The following is an 18,156-nucleotide window of genomic DNA, read 5'->3' on the forward strand; positions in this document are numbered from 1 at the left end:
AAATGGATAAATGGAGAGATTTCTCCATTTTTTCATACATCATATATGATGTATTTTTTGGAAGAATATTTTCCAAATTTGTCTATAAAAAGTAAATATTCTGATGTATTTTTGGGTAAATGAATATTTAGGATTGGAGAAGAAAAGCCGTAGAGATTTAGAACGTCCAAGAAAGTCACGGGTGAGATTTGGTCAATGGTGAAGAGCTTCGTGGAAACGAAGGCCTCTCGTCTTCCCTACCCTTAAAATGCTATTGAACTCACTGCTCAAATTCTGCAGCGAAAGCCTTACATTCTTTCCTTCTACACAACATGGCTCGGCCTTGGCTCTCCTTCCTCCTCGTCTTCCTCCTCCCCTCCTTCCCCGCCTTCTCTCAAGATCTCACGCTTTCATTCCCTTCTTTCGGCTATCAGCACTCTTCAGATTTCACACCCGGCAGTCCTGATAGCACTCTCCAGGGTGGTGCCCTCCAGCTCACTTTCGATACTGAGTCCAACAACCCCAAGAAAGCCAATAGCTCTGGAGTCCTCACTTACAACAAATCTCTCCAGCTTTGGGATGCCCGATCCAACTACACTGCGTCCTTTAACACGTCCTTCAACCTCAACATGGAGCCATCGGGCCCGAGGAACACTACAGGAGGCGGAATGACCTTTGTTCTTTCTTCGCATAACGCGGCAGACACTTGGGTTCCAGGTAGCTCTGGCATGTGGCTTGGCCTTTTCAATTCGAGCACGGATGCAAGTCCTGATAGAACTCGGCAGCTTGTGGCGGTAGAGTTTGACACCTTCAAGGATAGCTTTGATCCGGATGATAACCATGTAGGGATCGATTTGAATAGCCCTGTATCGATCATAACCGCAATGCTCACCTCAAGGTCCGTCTTTCTCAGCACCACTGCGACGAATACCAGCGCCTGGATCGACTATGACGGACATGGCAAATGGCTTTACGTCTTCGTCTCGAACCAATCAACGATCAAGCCAGAAACTCCTGTGCTCTCGTACCCTATCGATCTCAGAAATCATCTTCCAGAGACAGTATATGTGGGATTTTCCGGTTCTTCTGGAACTTCTTTGGAAACACATTGTGTTGTCCAGTGGAACTTCGCGTTCCAGGGCTTCCTTCCTGCGCCTGGCAAAAGCAGGATAGCACTTATTGTCGGTGTGAGTGTAGCATCTGCTGTGCTAGTTCTCCTGGTTATTATTTTGCTAAGTGTGGCGATTACAAACAGGCAGAGGAAGAAGAAGCCTCTGTTGCCAAAGTGGCCCGATCTCAACTACGGCCCTCGCAAGTTCACGTACAGCGAACTGAGCAAAGCGACCCGGAACTTCAGCGACGACTGCCTGCTGGGGCAAGGCGGCTTCGGGGCGGTGTACAAAGGCACCCTGCCGTCGGACAACTCCGTAGTGGCCGTGAAGCGAATCTCCCCGAGGTCAACGCAGGGGGAGCGGGAGTTCGTGGCGGAGGTGACGACAATAGGGCGGCTACGCCACAAGAACGTGGTGCAGCTACTGGGGTGGTGTCACGACAGCAAGGGGAGGCTACTTCTGGTGTACGAGTACATGGAGAAGGGGAGTTTAGACAAGAGGCTGAGCGGGGAGGGGACGATGGGGTGGGAGGGGAGGTACAAGGTGATGGGGGGGATAGCGGCGGGGTTAATGTATTTACACGAGGAGTGGGAGAAGGGGGTGGTACACAGGGATGTGAAGCCGAGCAATGTGATGTTGGATGGAGAGGAGAATGCGAGGCTAGGGGATTTTGGGCTGGCGAGGTTGATAGAGGGGGGGGGGGAGGGAGCGGAGACGAGGAATATAGCGGGGACGCCAGGGTATATGGCGCCGGAGTGTATGGATACAGGCGTAGTAACAAGGGAAGCTGATGTATATAGCTTTGGAGCGGTGGCTATGGAGGTGGCAACAGGGCGCCGCCCCTCCTACGCCCTTCTTCGCCAGCTTCGCCAGCTTTTTGAAGAAGATCGCCTTCTTGAGGCTGCCGATCCCAGACTCGTTTCCTTTGATCCTGCCCAAATGCAGCGCCTCCTCCTCCTCAGCCTCGCTTGCTGCCACCCCCTCCCCCCCTCCCGCCCCCCCATCCGCCTCGTCCTCCACTCCCTCTCCTCCCCCTCCTCCCCCCTCCCCCCTCTCCTCCCCCTCCCCCCCTCCCCCGCCGAGCTCCCCTCCTCCTTGTTCTCCTCTTCAGTTTCCTCCTCCCCCTCCTCCTCCGCCGCCGCCTTCTCCTCCACCCAGATCCATACCGCACGATAATATTATTGAGAAATGAGCAGTGAGGACCATTCACTGAAACTTGCCTTCGCCTTCTCCTCCACCCAGGTCCTTCCTGCACGATAGTATAAAGAGCACTGTTGTGGCGGTGCCACCTGGGCAAAAGGATCTCACCTTTTATCGTTTCTTGCCTCCGCCACCTCCTTCGGCCCAGGCGAGGCTTATTCACCTTGCATCAGAGTCCAGACCCGTGCTTGGGTAGTTCTCTTTCACCAGCTTCGGAATCTAGCAGCTGAATCTCGAAATAAGAGCTGCAGTAAGCACCATTTATCGGTTCTTCCTCCGCCGTCTCCGTCGACCAAGGCTCATCTTGTATCTCAGACGCGTGCTACTTGGGTTCTAGCGGCTCCACTCTCCGATTCCATTACACTCGATTTGTGACGCGCGTCAAGTTGGGCCAAGCCAAAGACAGCCTGTAGGCTGCCATTTGTGTATAGAAACAAGTCAGGCCCGCTTTTTTCGTTGCGTAGGTTTCACTCTTTGTCCACGTTCTTATAAAAGATTGCGAACGTGTAGACAAAGTACCATTTGTACAAATCTATACATGCAGCCTGCAGGACAAAGTCACGGCTACAGAAGTTGAACAGTCTGTCCACGTTCCTGTATAATCTATAATCTATCGATAAAGATTCCGAACGTAAACGTTTTAATTTTTTGGTTTCCAGCGAATATGAGATTTAGACATTGACTCGGCCCCATTTGGTCACCCAATGACAATCGCTCCGGGCCCATCCAAACGACATTAACAATGACAACAAAAATAGGTATGAAGTGGTCCTTATCGTTTTTTGGCATGCCCGGGGGGTATCCTTAGAGCACTTGCAATGCCCAAAGCTTCTTATTGGCCCAAAAACTCCACTGGCTATGGGATTGGCTGTGACAGCCTGCAAGCAGCAGTAAGTTGTATTAAAGAAGCCTTGAAGAGCACGGTCAACCTGCAGGGGGTTGCTTCTTTGAAACGACTCAGTTTTTCCTTTGTAAACACTGTCATTTCATTTACAGTGTCTGTCTTTTCCAATTTGTTTAGGTGACCATTAAATGAAAATATCTCTTTACCTATAATGCTTTTATGCACAACTAAAATTTCAACAATTATTTGTAGGAGGTACTGCAATTTCTGCATGTTGTTACATGCAAAATACATCTCCATCTAGTCCCAAACGAAGTGCGTTTGTACTTGCTTCCCCAAGCAGGCCTCCCAAAGAAAATTTGCTGAAAAATTATCTATAAAGAAACCAACTCGTCGCACCTTGAAAAATTGTTTCAAGGAGGTCGTGGAGGAGGCTTACGTGGAAGGCGTGCTCTCATCATACATTGTCTTTTCGCAAGTCAGTTTGATTTGTTTTATGTCAAATTTGTGTTGCTCTCTTGTATTCAGCGAAGAAGATCATATGGAAATATCCAGAGTATGTAAACTTTAAATCCACAATCACTACACAAATTCAACGAGCAAGTAGACCAACCCATGCACATTATTCAAGTGCAAAAAAAATCCTCACATAAGGGAGATGTTGTGGACATAAATAATATTGACTCTGACTAGGTCAATTATTGATTGAAACTTATTGTATTATTGAACATGCTTTTTAAACTTAGGACTGTATTCCAAGCCCAAGTAAAACTTAAATTTTTAGTATGAAAGATGATTTTCATTATTTGAATATGAAGTATTATCATTGCAATTTACTTTAAACTTCGTAATCAAAGAAAAACATTTACTTCCTTATTATGTAATTAGTTTTATATGATAACTTTTTCATAGAATCAATTCTATGTTCTTGTTTTTAATAACACAAAAATTTTAACTACATTTACAATTACACTTCTTAAGTACAAGTACTTTGACATAAATTTTCCAAAAAAATGTGAAATTTTAGTAAACTTGAAATTTGTATATGCAGCAAGAAAGCAATATGCACCGATTGAGACCAATGACGAAGTAAACTCTTACAATGGCCCAAATGATGGGAAAAGTTTCCAACCATCTCCCCATAATTATCCCTCCATTGCTAAAGCAAGTTATTCCTTCCAAAGAACATTAAAGAACATTTAATAGCTGGTGGGAATTCATTAGTATTGTTAAGGATTACAAATCTATGTGATTGTACTCCTCATAGATTTTTTTGAGTGGAAATTGCTTTTTGTAAGTATGGTACATACAAAGTTGCAAATCCGAAATACCCAACCTTTTTGAAAGATGACTTCACGGAAAAGTTTTGTTCTCACATAGTGACACTACTTGTCCCCTTAGCATATATTCACCAATTTGTGGATTTCTTGCAATTTGGTGAGTTTTATAGAATTAAGGGTGCTACTATGGTTCCAAGAGGTATAACCGATGGTGGAACTTCAAAGTTTTCTCTTCTAGTTGATGCAACAACTTGCATCATTTGAGGAGAACCTTTCGAAGGAAATCTTCACTTGCTACCTGACCATTCAATTTGCAAATATGTTCCTTGGTCAGTAAAGATGATAAACTTTGGGAAATTAATGTTCCCAATGTCATGGGGACAATTGCAATGGTTACAATCAAAGTGCCAAGCAATGAAGGTATGGCGGATCATCATAGCAGAGGGACCACGTCGGTCCATGGATTCTAGTTCCTTCTGCCACATCGTGCTCAGGGAGTTGAAGAGAGATAGTCCATCAGGCTGATGAAGATAGAGCTATGGTAAATTGGAGTTCTTAAATCATACTTATTGATTTGGTTTTGTTTTCCAATTTGAAACATTTTAAAATTTGTTCTCAAATCTTGCAGCTCTCTTTCGTCATCGAAAGAAAACACACTCTCACTCAACTAGTCCAAGAATGCAATGAAGAAGGTGTTGTCATGTACATGTATCTTACTTGGCATTTTGCATTTCACACAAGTCAATGCTGACTTTTTGGAACACATCTGCGAGACCTGTGGTGGGTTTCGAGTTAGCCACGATCCATTGCATCCATTTTGTTACACTTGCAAAGGGCCTCAGCCTATTGCACAAGTCCCTTCCTTGACTAGAGATGTTGTGCAATGTGGCGGAGAAGCTATTCCTATTCATGTCAGAGGGCCTTATGTAGACATTGTACTTTCTTTTTAAGTTCCGTTCCTCCAACTATATGAAGAAGATCTTATGGTAGCACGTGGTAGACTCAAAACTTGCAAACCTAGTCGGAGATTCACTATTGATAGCTTTGGGTTTGTGATTGCATGTGAGCCAAATATGTAATCTCCTTCCTGAATTTGAATGCACTTGTAACTTTTGCTCATTCGTACAAAATAATTTTATTTGTGCTCCACTTTGATTTATTGTAAGCCACTCATTCTATAAGTGAAAAGAAACATCTAACTACAATGAATATTATTGAACTTCTAAGTAGTAGACATTTATCATCAATAAACGAACATTTCATTGGTAAAAGACCAAACAATAGAAATATACTTTTTTGCCTTCAAGAATTCTTCCTAACCATGTCTTATCAACAGCTTCTTGAAACCATGTTTATGAATATTACAAGCACTAAGAAATTCAAAATAGTCCTTGGCACTTGTTAGCATTAACTACTACAAAAACACAACTATCTATAAAAGATGTTCATAACCTAGCTGAAACATCCTTTGCTTCTTGTGCATTGATTGTGGACATTCTTCAATGCTTCTATTCAATGTTTGGATCTTCTTTTGCATTGCTTTGCTACGATGGCTACAAGATGTTCTCAAAAATCTCAATAGGTGAAAGCAAGGGAAAAATTATCAATACTTTGTTCTTGGAGGAATCGACTAACTATCCAACAATAACATCATTGCTCCATTTAAAAGGAAAGCGCACATACTAAGTATGGTCTATCATAGATGAAGCTAAACTAGAAGAACTACTTCAAAAAAATCCAACAGTAATTGCAAAAGAAATAGCTTCTCTTTTCTTTAATTGTGCTTTGGAACTTTCATATACAATAACGAAGGTTTTAAACAAAATATACAAAATACAAAGAACTACTATTCCAACAAATGATAACTTTAAGAGGTTCTCAAGATGATGATTCTGAGGAATCGAAGAAGGACTGAGCATTACATTCCATCACACCCCTTTAATGGGAATGTCCTTCCTCTGCGTCAAACCAAGAGCTAGTTGCTGTTTCTCGAATAGCTCTTTACCGAGTTGTTTGGCAAAGATGTCTGCAACATTCTCTTTGCTATCATAATGCTGTAGTGTGATGTCACCAAGTAACAATCTTTCTCTGATGAAATGCTCTCTGACATCAATGTGCTTTGTCCTGGAGTGATATACTAGATTCTTGGCCAATGCTTCCGATTAATTATCACAGTATATTGTTGTTGGCTTTTACTCATCAAAGTAATCTATTTCTGACAATATCTTATGAGCCATATAGCCTCACATGCACTTGTAGTGAGTGCTCTACATTCTGCTTCAGTCGAAGACAAAGAAACAATGGGCTGTTTGTTTGACAACCATGATATAGCACCTTGACCAAGGAAAAATGCATATCCCTATGTCGATTTCCTAGTCTCATGATCTCTAGCATAGTCACTGTCACAGTATCCATGCAACTGTGGATGACTTCCTTTGTATTCTATCCCAAACTGTCTTGTACCTCTGATGTATCTCAAGACTCTTTTGGCTGCATTCCAATGAGACTGTTTTGGATTTACCATAAACTGTGCTAATGAGCTTACTGCATAACAAATATTTGGCCGTGTGATTGTCAGATATATAAGAGATCCGATGAGCTGCCTATAGTATCTGTCATTGGCTGTAGGCTTTTCTGAATCTTTAGTAAGTTTCAAACTCTATTCCATGGGAGTGGCTACAATCTTGCAATCTTCCATATGAAACTTCTTCAGGAGACTGTCAACATACTTGAGCTCACTCATGAATGTGCTATTTGAATCTCTCCAGAACTCAATTCCAAGACAATAGTACATAAGTCCAAGATCTTTCATGTCGAACTCTGCAGATAATTCTTGTTTCAATTTTCTGATGAAGCTATCCTTGCTTCCTATCATAATCAGATCATCTACGTACAAAAGTGCAATAGTAATGTCTTCAACTTGAACTTTGTAGAAGTATGATTTGCATTGGATTTCATGTATCCCAGATCAGCAAAATACTTGTCAATTCTATTGTACCAACTTCTAGGTGCTTGCTTTAAGCCGTAGAGACTTTTCTTGAGATGGCAAACCTTATTCTCCTTTCCTGGTTCAACATAACCTGCTGGTTGTTGCATGTAGACTTCCTCGTCTAGATAACCATTGAGAAATGCATTCTTGACATCAAGCTGATACACATTCCATCTGCTGAGTGTCACTAGTGATATCAAGGACTGTATGGAATCCATCTTTGCTACTGGAGCATAAGTCTCATCATAATCTTGACCATATTGCTGTGCAAATCCTTTTGCAACTAGTCTGGCTTTGTATCGTTGTATACAACCATCTGGATTGTGCTTCACTTTGTATACCCATTTGTTTGCTATGGCCTTCTTTCCTGGTGGAAGGTCACATAATTCCTAAGTATTATTCTTATACAAAGCATCCATGTCTTCATTCATAGTAGTTTGCCATTCTGGCTTCTCTACTGCATCTTTGAAGTACACTAGCTCTTATGTAGCCATGATGGTAGTCATAAGAGCGTAGTTGGTGGTTTCCACCTGAATTGGTTCGCCTTTCTAAGCATATGTCAATCTGGCTGGAGGTCCGCTTTTCCTAGTAGACTGTCTGAGTTGCTGTGGCTCTGCTTAGGGTGTTGCTGGCAATTCTTGCTCTTCTTCATCAACTTGTTTTGTAGATGACTGGAAGTCGATGCCTCTATCTCCTATGTAGGTGAGGTTTTCCATTCTAATTCCTCATCAAAGATTACATATCTGGAGATAATGACTTTGCGGTTGATGGGATCATACAATTTGTATGCTTTGCTTTCTTCACTATAGCCAACCATGATGCATTTGCATGACTTCGCATCTAATTTCCTGCAATGATCATCATGTATGTGGGCATATGTTATGCAACCAAATATGCGGAGATGCCCAATGTGTGGCTTGTGTCCAGTGAATGCTTCATAAGGAGTCATACCTTGTATCGGTTCGGTAAGAAGCCGATTAAGTAGGTAGTTTGCTGTAGCTATTGCTTCTGCCCAATACTGATTTAGAAGATGCTTTTCACTAAGCATTGCTCTAGCATTGCCTGCTAAAGTCCCATTCTTCCTTTCAGCTCTTGCATTCTGGTGAGGAGTATCTGCACATGTGAATTGTCTTCGAATGCCATGACTTCTGCAAAAGTTCATGAATGCTGAAGACATATATTCACCTCCTCTATCTAATCTCATGACCTTGATCTTTCTGCCTGTCTGGTTTTCTACCATGGCTTTGAATTCTTAAAATCTGGAAAACACTTCAGATTTCTCTTTCAGAAAGTAGACCCAACAATATCTACTGTAGTCATCGATGAAAGTCAAGTAGTAAAGCTCTAGTAAAGTGAACCATTGATGTTCCGGGTCTAGGCATAACCCCATACATCTGTATGAATTTAATCAAGAATACCTCGAGCATGAGAGGTACTTCTGACAAAGTTGGTTTGCTTTTGTACCTTTCCAAGAAACTGTAGCTTCGGAATCCCAATTGCCATATTCTGATTCCTGAGATCTAACAAGTACTTGAAGTTGACATGACCATATCTCTTGTGCCATTTTATAGATAGTGACATTTGTTATGGTTGAGCTTACATGGCATGCTTATCTGGTACCATAGCTAGCATTCTACATAAGCATCCTTCCTTGACACCTTTTGCTACTAGCTGACATCTTTAGATTTGTCTCTGATAGTGCATTCATCACCATCGAAGATGACTCTATAATTATGTTCCGTCAGTTGACCTACTGACAAGAAGTTCTTACTGAGCTTCGGAACATAGAGCACATCTTTCACTAATCCTTTCGTACCAGTGAAATTGTTCATAGGGATAATGCATGTCCCTTGAACTAGATTCGGTGTATTGTCTGCTGTGTAGATGACATTTTTCTGACCTTCTAATGGCTTCATTTCTGTGAACCATTCCTGATGATTTGTCATCTGAGATGATGCACCGCTATCGATGTACCAAGGATTCTATTCCACTTGGTCAACTTGATAGCTATAATCCTCTTTGAGATTGAAATCAGTGTCTGGGTACACTTCTGTATCAGTCGCTTGCAACAAACATATTACCATGTTCATTTGCAAAATGACTGTGCTAGAATGTCCACCACAATGATTTCCTCTGCCTTGGGAATTCCCTCGATTACTGTTGGATTGACCGCCTTGGTCGTATTGCTTCTTGCGGCAATCTCTTTCATAGTATCCAAACTTGTGACAGTAGTTGCACTGGATGTTTGACACATTGGTGGATGCATTCCCTCGTCCTTGAAATCTTCCTCGGTTAGAATGATTTCCTCTTTGTTGATTCTGATGTTGCTGAGGATGATGCTGATGGTGATGTTGATTTTGATTTTGTTGATGATATTATTGTTGATGATGACTACTTTTTTTATATGATCTACCTCTGCCTTTGCCTCTGCCTCTTCTTCTGTCTGAAGTTGTGAATGCCTTATCATTAGAATGACCTTTACATGCTTGGATTGCCTGAGTCCTGAGTTCTTCACCAAGTAGGACTGACTAAAGTTCTTCCAGTGTTGGAATTTGCCATTGGATGGCAATACTCTAGACTATATTCCCGTATACCTCTTCTAGTCCATTCAAAATGACTCGAACCATTTCTGCGGGGTTCATAGTCTCTTCTCATGCTACAAGTTGATTGTTATAGTCTTTTATGCAGAGTACATAAGCATGACCAATTTCACTGTTGTTGCAGAAACTCTAGTTGATCTGGTTGCTCAGGGTGAGAATCCTAGATGTGTTCTTCAACTCGTAGAGAGCTACGAACATATCCCATGCTTCTTTCAATGTCTTGACTGTGTTGAGCTGTCCTAGCATGACATCTTGCACATTCTACTTGATCAAATGATAGACATACTTGTCTTTCTTATCCTATTATGCCTAAGCTCGGGCAATGGCAGGATCTGCTATAGGTGCGAAAACTATTTGTGTAGTTGTAGATGCCATTGTAGATCCCGTTGCTGGTGCTGTGACAACAGATGGAGTAGAGCTACTTGTGGCTGGATCGGCCAATGGTCTAGGTGTAGACCCATTGACATACTCCCATTTGTCCTGAAGTACAAGAATGGTCTCCATTTGGTATTTCCATGTACCATAATTGGAGTTGTCTAACTTAGCAGATGCCTCCAGATTGAGGTTGCTAGTCATAGACATGGTGTAAGAAATGTACTCAAAAGTGTCGTGAAAATCTCTGTATGAATCAACTGCAAATACACTGATTGTGCCAAGTGAAATCTTTGAACCGTCGATGAAGATAGAACTGCAATATATAAAATCTGATCTGTATTACAAGGCTTGTGGCAATGATGCCAAGAATAGCCAAGAGGCTTTACAAGGCTGAAATGATGTACATGATGCTGTGAGATAGCCAAATAGGCTTTACAATGGTGGCATGTGTGTGTGAAATCAAGTGCTATCTGCCCACTAAAACAATTTGCAATGCCTCTATACTCTCCGAAGTCTACTCACTGAACTGATGAACGTAAGGTTTCAAGTAATGTAATGATGTGAAACCATATGTAAGCGTATGGACTGACTCCGAGTAGGTACTAGTCGGGAATTTCGGGCATGGCTTAGATTGGCAACTTGGGGAAATTCAAAGCGTCCCCTCTATGGCAATCTAGTCTACTCTGATCTAGATCTATACCAACCATCGATCGATGAAAGAACAACAAATAATTCCTTTTCTTTTGCTCTTTTTAAGTGCTGGGTCAGATGCATCGATGTAGAGGCGAATGTGTGTGAAAGAAGTGGTTTTGTTGGCGAGGCTCAAATGTGAGTGTAACTTGCACCAAAATGTTCGGGTGATGTGACGAGCTCGTAGAGGACAAAAAAACGAGCGACTTTCCTTTTGGAGCATCCTAAAATTCTTCCTAGATCAAGAGATACGACTTGATCTAGGTGGAGGGGCAAAAGGAGTGCAAATGGTGCTCAATGATGATGTCACTGTGGGTAACATGCAGTGATGATATGGCATTGTGCCTAGCAAGAGGGGTGCCAGTAGAGCCCTGTGCTGAGATGGCACAGATGATGATGTCAGTAGATGATGTGGCAATGATGACATGGCAGATGATGTGGCAATGCTGACGTGGCAGTGATAATGTGGCACAAGTGATGACTCAACATCGATTGTTTGCCCAACAATCACTAAACATCAGATGACGTGGACCAGGTGACATGGCACATGACATGGCATTGATGATGTGGTAGATGATGTAGCCAGATGATGTGGCATAGGTGACGTGGCAGATGAGGTGATGACATGGCATTAGGATAGGGTTTGTTGATGTGGCACAAGGATTGGGGTGACACGTGGTGACACATGGCACGAGGATAAGATGATGTGGCACAATGAGGGGCCTGTTGATGTGTGAGATAAGGCTGATGTGGCACTTGCTGATGTGGCACTTGCTGGGTGTGTGTGTTATCCTCCACGTGTCAACTGCTGGGGCATCAAAATCTACTGAAGATTCCATCGATGATGCTAATTCCGATGTGCTCTTCCGTCGGTTTGTAGAAGATCGCTTTGTGGAGCAGGGCTCAGTGGCTCGTGTCACTAGCTGGTTACATTTGGAGGCTTTCGTTGAAAGTGCTGCAGTCCGATGTGGAGGCGAGCTCATTGGAGGATCATTGTGTGCGCGCTTTGAAGCTGATGGCAATGGAACGTCGTTGCGGCTAGCTCGAGATCCAAGGGGTCATTGAAGCTTTAATTGCAGGAGGCTAGCTTGCTGGAGTTTGCTACGATGTGAGCTTTTGGTTGATGGGCAGCTGCTCGTTTGGAGCGTTAGAGCTAGTGGGTTGGAGGCAATCGCATAGGCTTAAAGACACTGCTAATTGTCGATTGGAGAGCATTTGTGGTGGCCTGAGTTAGTTCAACGCTATGTGAGGAGCTTGGTGAGTTGCTACTCTTGTTGCAGTCCGACTATATGGAGCTTAGGTCCTTAGAGACTACATTTGGAGGTCGAGGCGCCTTTTGTCAAGTCTGTTGTTGTAGTCATTAGGCTTGCTGCTGTTGCTCTTTAGTTGCCGATCATTGTATCTTGGCACCAACTTGAGGGTGTTGTCTAAGAGCATCTTTGTGAGGTTGATCCTTCGTTGATGGGGGCTGTCTACTCATAGATGATGGCGGCTACTGTGAGTTGTAGAAGTCATATAAGGTTGAGGGGTAGCCCCTATCTGCCATGGCATAGGAACAAGTCCCTATTCTTCTTAGATCCACTTTTGTTTCACTTCCCAATCCTTAGGAGGTGGAAAAACAAGCTTTTTAGCACACAAAAATGCAAATCTCACCTCCTTCCCTATGGATCTAGTCTTTGAAGTCTTCAGACACAACATCACACATGGTATTGTGCACACAATGGTATAGTCTTATTGAAAATTTGATGCACACACAAAAAATTTCTTTATGTCACATGACATGGTTCCAAGGCAGTCACACCTTTGTCACGAACAGAGAGTGTCATATTAAATTCTAAATTTCTCACTCATTTGAGATTAAATGTTATTAAAACTTTGTACGTGGTCTCTTTACATTATATGTAGAGCTTAACTTGATTTATTGGTAATTATTTGAATGATTTATCTAATTATTTATAATAAATAAAGTCATAAAATACATGCATTTTAGTAGCACACCAGATTTTTTTAGTATTTTGAATAATTAAGCAAATCCAATTCAGTGGAAGGTAAGTAGGCACATAAGGGTGTGTGGTTCAATCATCAAATCCCAAATCCAACGGTTAGATTTAGGAAGATTGAAGTTTAATTTTTACTTTTACTCCTTAGAGGATCAACAAAGAATAATAAAAATAAATCTAGCAATTCTCAAACATGACCAAACACTTCAAAAATGTCAATATTTTTAGTCCTCCGCATGATGAATAAGAGGAAAAAATTTTGGTTAAATTTAAGTAAGGGAAACGTACAATATGGCCTCCAAGAGTGAAATCTCCCTTTTGTGGGGGAAAAAGGGCCACCCAAGCCTAATACCAAGACAAGGTAGGCTTGGTATTAGGATTGGTGAGGTAGGCTAGGAGCATCACCGACCCTAGTGGCAAGCCTTTGGAGTGTGCATGCTACCCATGTGGAAGGCTGAGTCGTCTATTTTTGCCTTGCCACCATGCCACGTTGGACATCGCAAAATAATCAAATTATCATGGTTGATGACCACGATTGAGGTATTTGGAGGTATCCAAAAGTGGCAAAATAATCAAATTGTCATGGTTTATGACCACGATCGAGGTATTTGGAGATATTTGGAAGTGGCAAAATAATCAAATTATCATGGTTTATCACATAGGTTATTCTCAAATTGCATTAACGAAAATATTAATCAAGATAGGCACATATGTTATGTGAATATTAAAGTGAAATAAAATCAAACGATGCAAATATTCAAAATTAACATTGGATTCCATGTATATATAATATGATTAAAATCAACTTATTTGAGTAGACCACAAAAATTAGTTTCAAAACAAAATCAAATGGAATTTTAGTAGCCAATTATTTTCAATCTTAGCTAGCACCTTCTCCACCAATAATAATCAAGAGCAATCTAGTGGATGAGTTCAGGCTCTTTATAAGACACCACGTTTTGGTACATTTCACCCATTCTTAGCCATTCTTGCCTCCCCATCACTTTGTCACACCTTCCATCCTACTTTCATTGAGAATGGGTTCTCAAAGCCATAGAGCTAGTAGATGTGAAAGATGTAGGAACCCCCCCCCCAAATCTCATTGATGAGGAGCGCAAGCGGAAGACTCGCGAGTGCAAGAGAGCCTCTAGAGCTAGAGCTCGCACTGCCACCACTGATCCACCTCCACCTCTACATCCCACCTCCACCTCCACCCCCACCCCCACCCCCACCTCCATTGTCCCCCCCTCCACATCCTCATCCACTCCCCTACCTCCAACCTCCGCCCTTCCCCTAGCCACCTACATTTTTCCCTCCACCTCTACCTCTTCCCCCTCCACCCTTCCCCCTCCCCCTCCCCCCCTTCCCCTTGGCACCTCCCTTCCCCCCTCCACTCGACCATCTCCCATTGATCCCCTTGCCCCAGATTACTTTGAATCGTGTTCAACACACGGTCATCCCCTTAGGGACCCTTGCATCCTTTCTTTTGTCAACTCTTTGATGACTCTTGAAAACATTATTGGGATTTTTTCCATATTTGAAAAGAGATGGAATGATAATTCCTTGGTAATAAGGGAGGTATAAACATAAATATGTCTGATTGTAGATGACATTACTATAATCACCATGGGTTTGTGTTAACTTTGATTCTTGACACCTGTGGATTGGCAATTGCCCCATATGTGGTGTGAAAAGACCTTCGCATGGAAGGTATGCTATGGCATTCTTGTATCCTTAAGACTTTGGCAATAGCTGATACACTTACCACCTTGAAAACATTTCATATCAAAGTGATACCAGAGATTGTTTATAAGATGGCTCGCGAGGCCATCCATTATTTCATGGGATTGCATACTCTCCACTTGATTGTCATGCAATCTATGCTTCCCTTTGATGCTAATTTCTTGACATTGGAAAGGTTTATGTTGAGAAATTGGGCTAGACTAAGTGACCTATCTCTTCTATATCTATCTATCTATTTATCTATGTTTACTTATTTCAAAGGTGCCATGTGGTGCTCAAAGGCCTATGCCACATGGCAACTCTTCTTTGCACTCCTCCCATGTGGCATGCCTCTATAGCACTCGTCCATTCGCCTCCTGAGTCACAAAAATCCCCACACATCAATCCCTTGGATGTCTCGTCGATTGTGCTCTCTCAAAGGCTACTATTTTTTTGACCAATAGTCTTGCTTCCAAAAACCTGCACCATTTCCTACTTAATGTCTCTTGAGTTGTCCAAATGCTCCCTCCCCTGGCCTCTCCTTGCCCCCTTGCACATATGCCCTCCCTTCTTGAACTCCCAGCCTCCCTCCCCTAGCCATTACTGGCACCAAAATACACTACCTTCTTTGGCTTTAAATCCTTCTACCAATGACTCAAAGCCCCTTGCAAATTTGCAAACTTCCCACCTACTACCACCACATCTTTGTCGAGTTGGAGCCTGATGGATTGTTTCATCCCTATACATTTGTGGGTGTTGCCACTTCCAGTGCTACTAGGTCTCCAGTGCAACACTGTATGTGGGCCCAAAATGTGGAATGTTTGGAATTTTTGAGCCATTGTTCTTGTCTGCAACTTTAGATGATGTGCAGATCATTTTGATTGTTTGATCTTATTGTTTTGGCTTGCAACTAGTAAGTGTTGAATGTGCAGATCATTTTGATTGTTTGATCTTATTGTTCTAGCTTCCAAGTGAGGTATATATTGAAATTAGATTGCCTTGGTTTGTGACTAAATGGTGAGTTTTTGGGTTTTTGGATCATATTAATCTCAGTATTAATGTGATTAGGGTTCTAAGTTGTAACAACAAGATTTGCATTATCGAGAGCAAGGATGAATGAACCACAAGAAAAGCTAGCATCGTGAAGCTTGCGAAAGCATGGGTGTGCATGGACGAAGGATTGGAATAGTTCGATTGAGCTGCTATTGCAGGAGGACCCACCACCTACATGTATTGTTTCCCATTTGTATGGTGCTTTCATGCGAAAGGTTGCAACCATGTTTGAATTACATAGGTTGGATGCTTCTGTGCCTACCCATTAACCAAGGATCACGGATTGCTCCTTCACTTTCATCTTTGGTTGATTATTGTCATTGTGACACTAAATAGCTTCTATTCTTCTTAAACCCATCTATGATCATCACTTGGGTACCCGGAGTACTGCCCCTAAAACTTCATGAATTGAAATGTGTATAGCTTAGGTGGTACTCACAGAGCTCATGGTTGGCTGCAAGGAATTGGAGGAGAGTCAACTTGAAGAAAGTATGCATTTGGTTAGCTTAGTTCTATCGATTGATGGTAAATAAGGAGGCATCGATAGATTTTGCATTGGAGGTGGTGATGAGACCCACCCAAAGCATCTGCACAACAGCCAAAATAACCAACCATTGTGTAGCTTTAGAGTCTTACTAACACCCCGACATGATCCATGTTGTGAATGTGCTCTCCCCTTTGGTGGAACAACCAAAGCCCACATGCGATATGGAGAGGATGACAAGGGTATCAATCTAGACATGACTCTTACTCAAGCTCTCATGAAATGGCATGCCTTTGAAGACTCTTTTGTCACTTTGTTTGTGGGTGATAGTCCTTGGAAATCATTCCTCCTTGTCCATCGGGGCTTGCACAAACCTTCACTTTTGCTCACAGGTAGTAAGCTATGAAGAGTTCCAAAGTTGGGCTGATCTTGCAGATCTTACCATCTCATCTTCTTATCTTTCTTATTTGGAACTGCCATGTGGTGGGCAGATGAGGCTAACGTGTGGCAAGAGACTTGAGGATAGGGGGATTGGAATTTTGAATTGAAGGTTGGAGCCATGTGCCTTGAACGGGGGTTTTTCCCTTTGGCATGTCCCATGACCCCTACCTCCTCTACCCACACCCTCTGCTTAGGTCATTCTCCTCTTGCCAGACCCACCTTGAGCTCACTCTTATAGCATTTTCCTACTTTGCCAAATGTCGGCACTCCGATCTTGTTCTCATGATATTTTTGTACTTGACCACCGGAGTCGGATCCATGCATTAATGTGATGGTTGTACATCACTGGAATCAAACTGTGCAGACGTAGATGGGACTACCTCATGTTGAGGACCTACCATCAAATGTGCCTCATGCTGAGGGCTTATCAAGAAATGTGCCTCATTTTGAGGACTTCCCATCAAATGTGCCTCGTGCTGAAGGCTTACCGACAAATATGCATGATCAAAAGTGTGGGCTGATCCATGCTAATATCTAGAACATCTGCATCTAATCTCTCGAGACCAACGAGGCTCGAGTCAATGTCGTAAACTGGTACATACCCTGTGGCAATGAATGATCGAAGTAGGTTCTCTTTTTCCACTCACAGATCGAGGCTAGAGTCATGACTGGTGTATCATCAACTATGTGATGTGGATAACTCCATGATGGAGGTGGTCTCGTGCTCTGTGCAAAAGGCTTACCCGTGTACCGACAAGAGTGTCTACACATGAGAACACTGTGTGAGAGCTGCCACTCGGGGCCTTACACTAAATGGTCAAAACCAAGTCATCTGAGAACAGTTGTGTGCCAAGGATTAAGCCTATAGTATAATGGTGACAACTATATGTCAAGAGTAGCCAAGAGGCCGTACAAGGCTGATGTGTATCCATGTACAAACCAATGCCAAAAAATAGTCAACAATTACATGGGTGGCATGTGGGTGCGCAAATGTGCAACAATCCTAAATCTGAGGAAGATCACTCTACCAAGTGTCACATTGAACTAATGAATTGCCGAATGCCGAGAGTACTAAACTGGTGTCAAATGTATGAATGTGTACACCGATAATAGATCCAATGGGAATGACACCACTGGGAACTAATCAGGTATATGAAAATGGCTTACTTGGCTTGGTGGAGTCGGATCTCCTCTATGGCGGTGCTAGTCTATAGCTACACTACACATCGAAGTGCGAAATGCAGCAAAGGAATTTTATCTTAATTCATTTTTTATGTAGGGTGCATTGCGCATAGAGCATGATATGTTGGCGATCATTTTTGCTTTTTGGATTACCTGCAAATTCCACATGGATCAAAAGTTATGGCTCCTAAAAGGATGGCCAAAC

At 42.4% G+C, this 18,156-nt stretch overlaps 1 protein-coding gene across 1 annotated transcript; it reads left to right on the plus strand.

Annotated features, from left to right (window-relative positions):
- The first annotated feature begins 271 nt into the window (after positions 1–271).
- Positions 272–2,267, plus strand: LOC147902108 (putative L-type lectin-domain containing receptor kinase S.5). The gene has a single exon (XM_087374423.1). The coding sequence runs from the start codon at positions 312–314 to the stop codon at positions 2,265–2,267; it is 1,956 nt and encodes a 651-aa protein (XP_087230549.1). The 5' UTR covers positions 272–311.
- Positions 2,268–18,156: the final 15,889 nt, after the last annotated feature.

The sequence above is a fragment of the Dipteris shenzhenensis genome, chromosome 5 (genome assembly GCF_047967505.1).
Source record: "Dipteris shenzhenensis isolate YYH24624 ecotype China chromosome 5, Dip_SZ_1.0, whole genome shotgun sequence".
NCBI classification, from domain to species: domain Eukaryota; kingdom Viridiplantae; phylum Streptophyta; class Polypodiopsida; order Gleicheniales; family Dipteridaceae; genus Dipteris; species Dipteris shenzhenensis.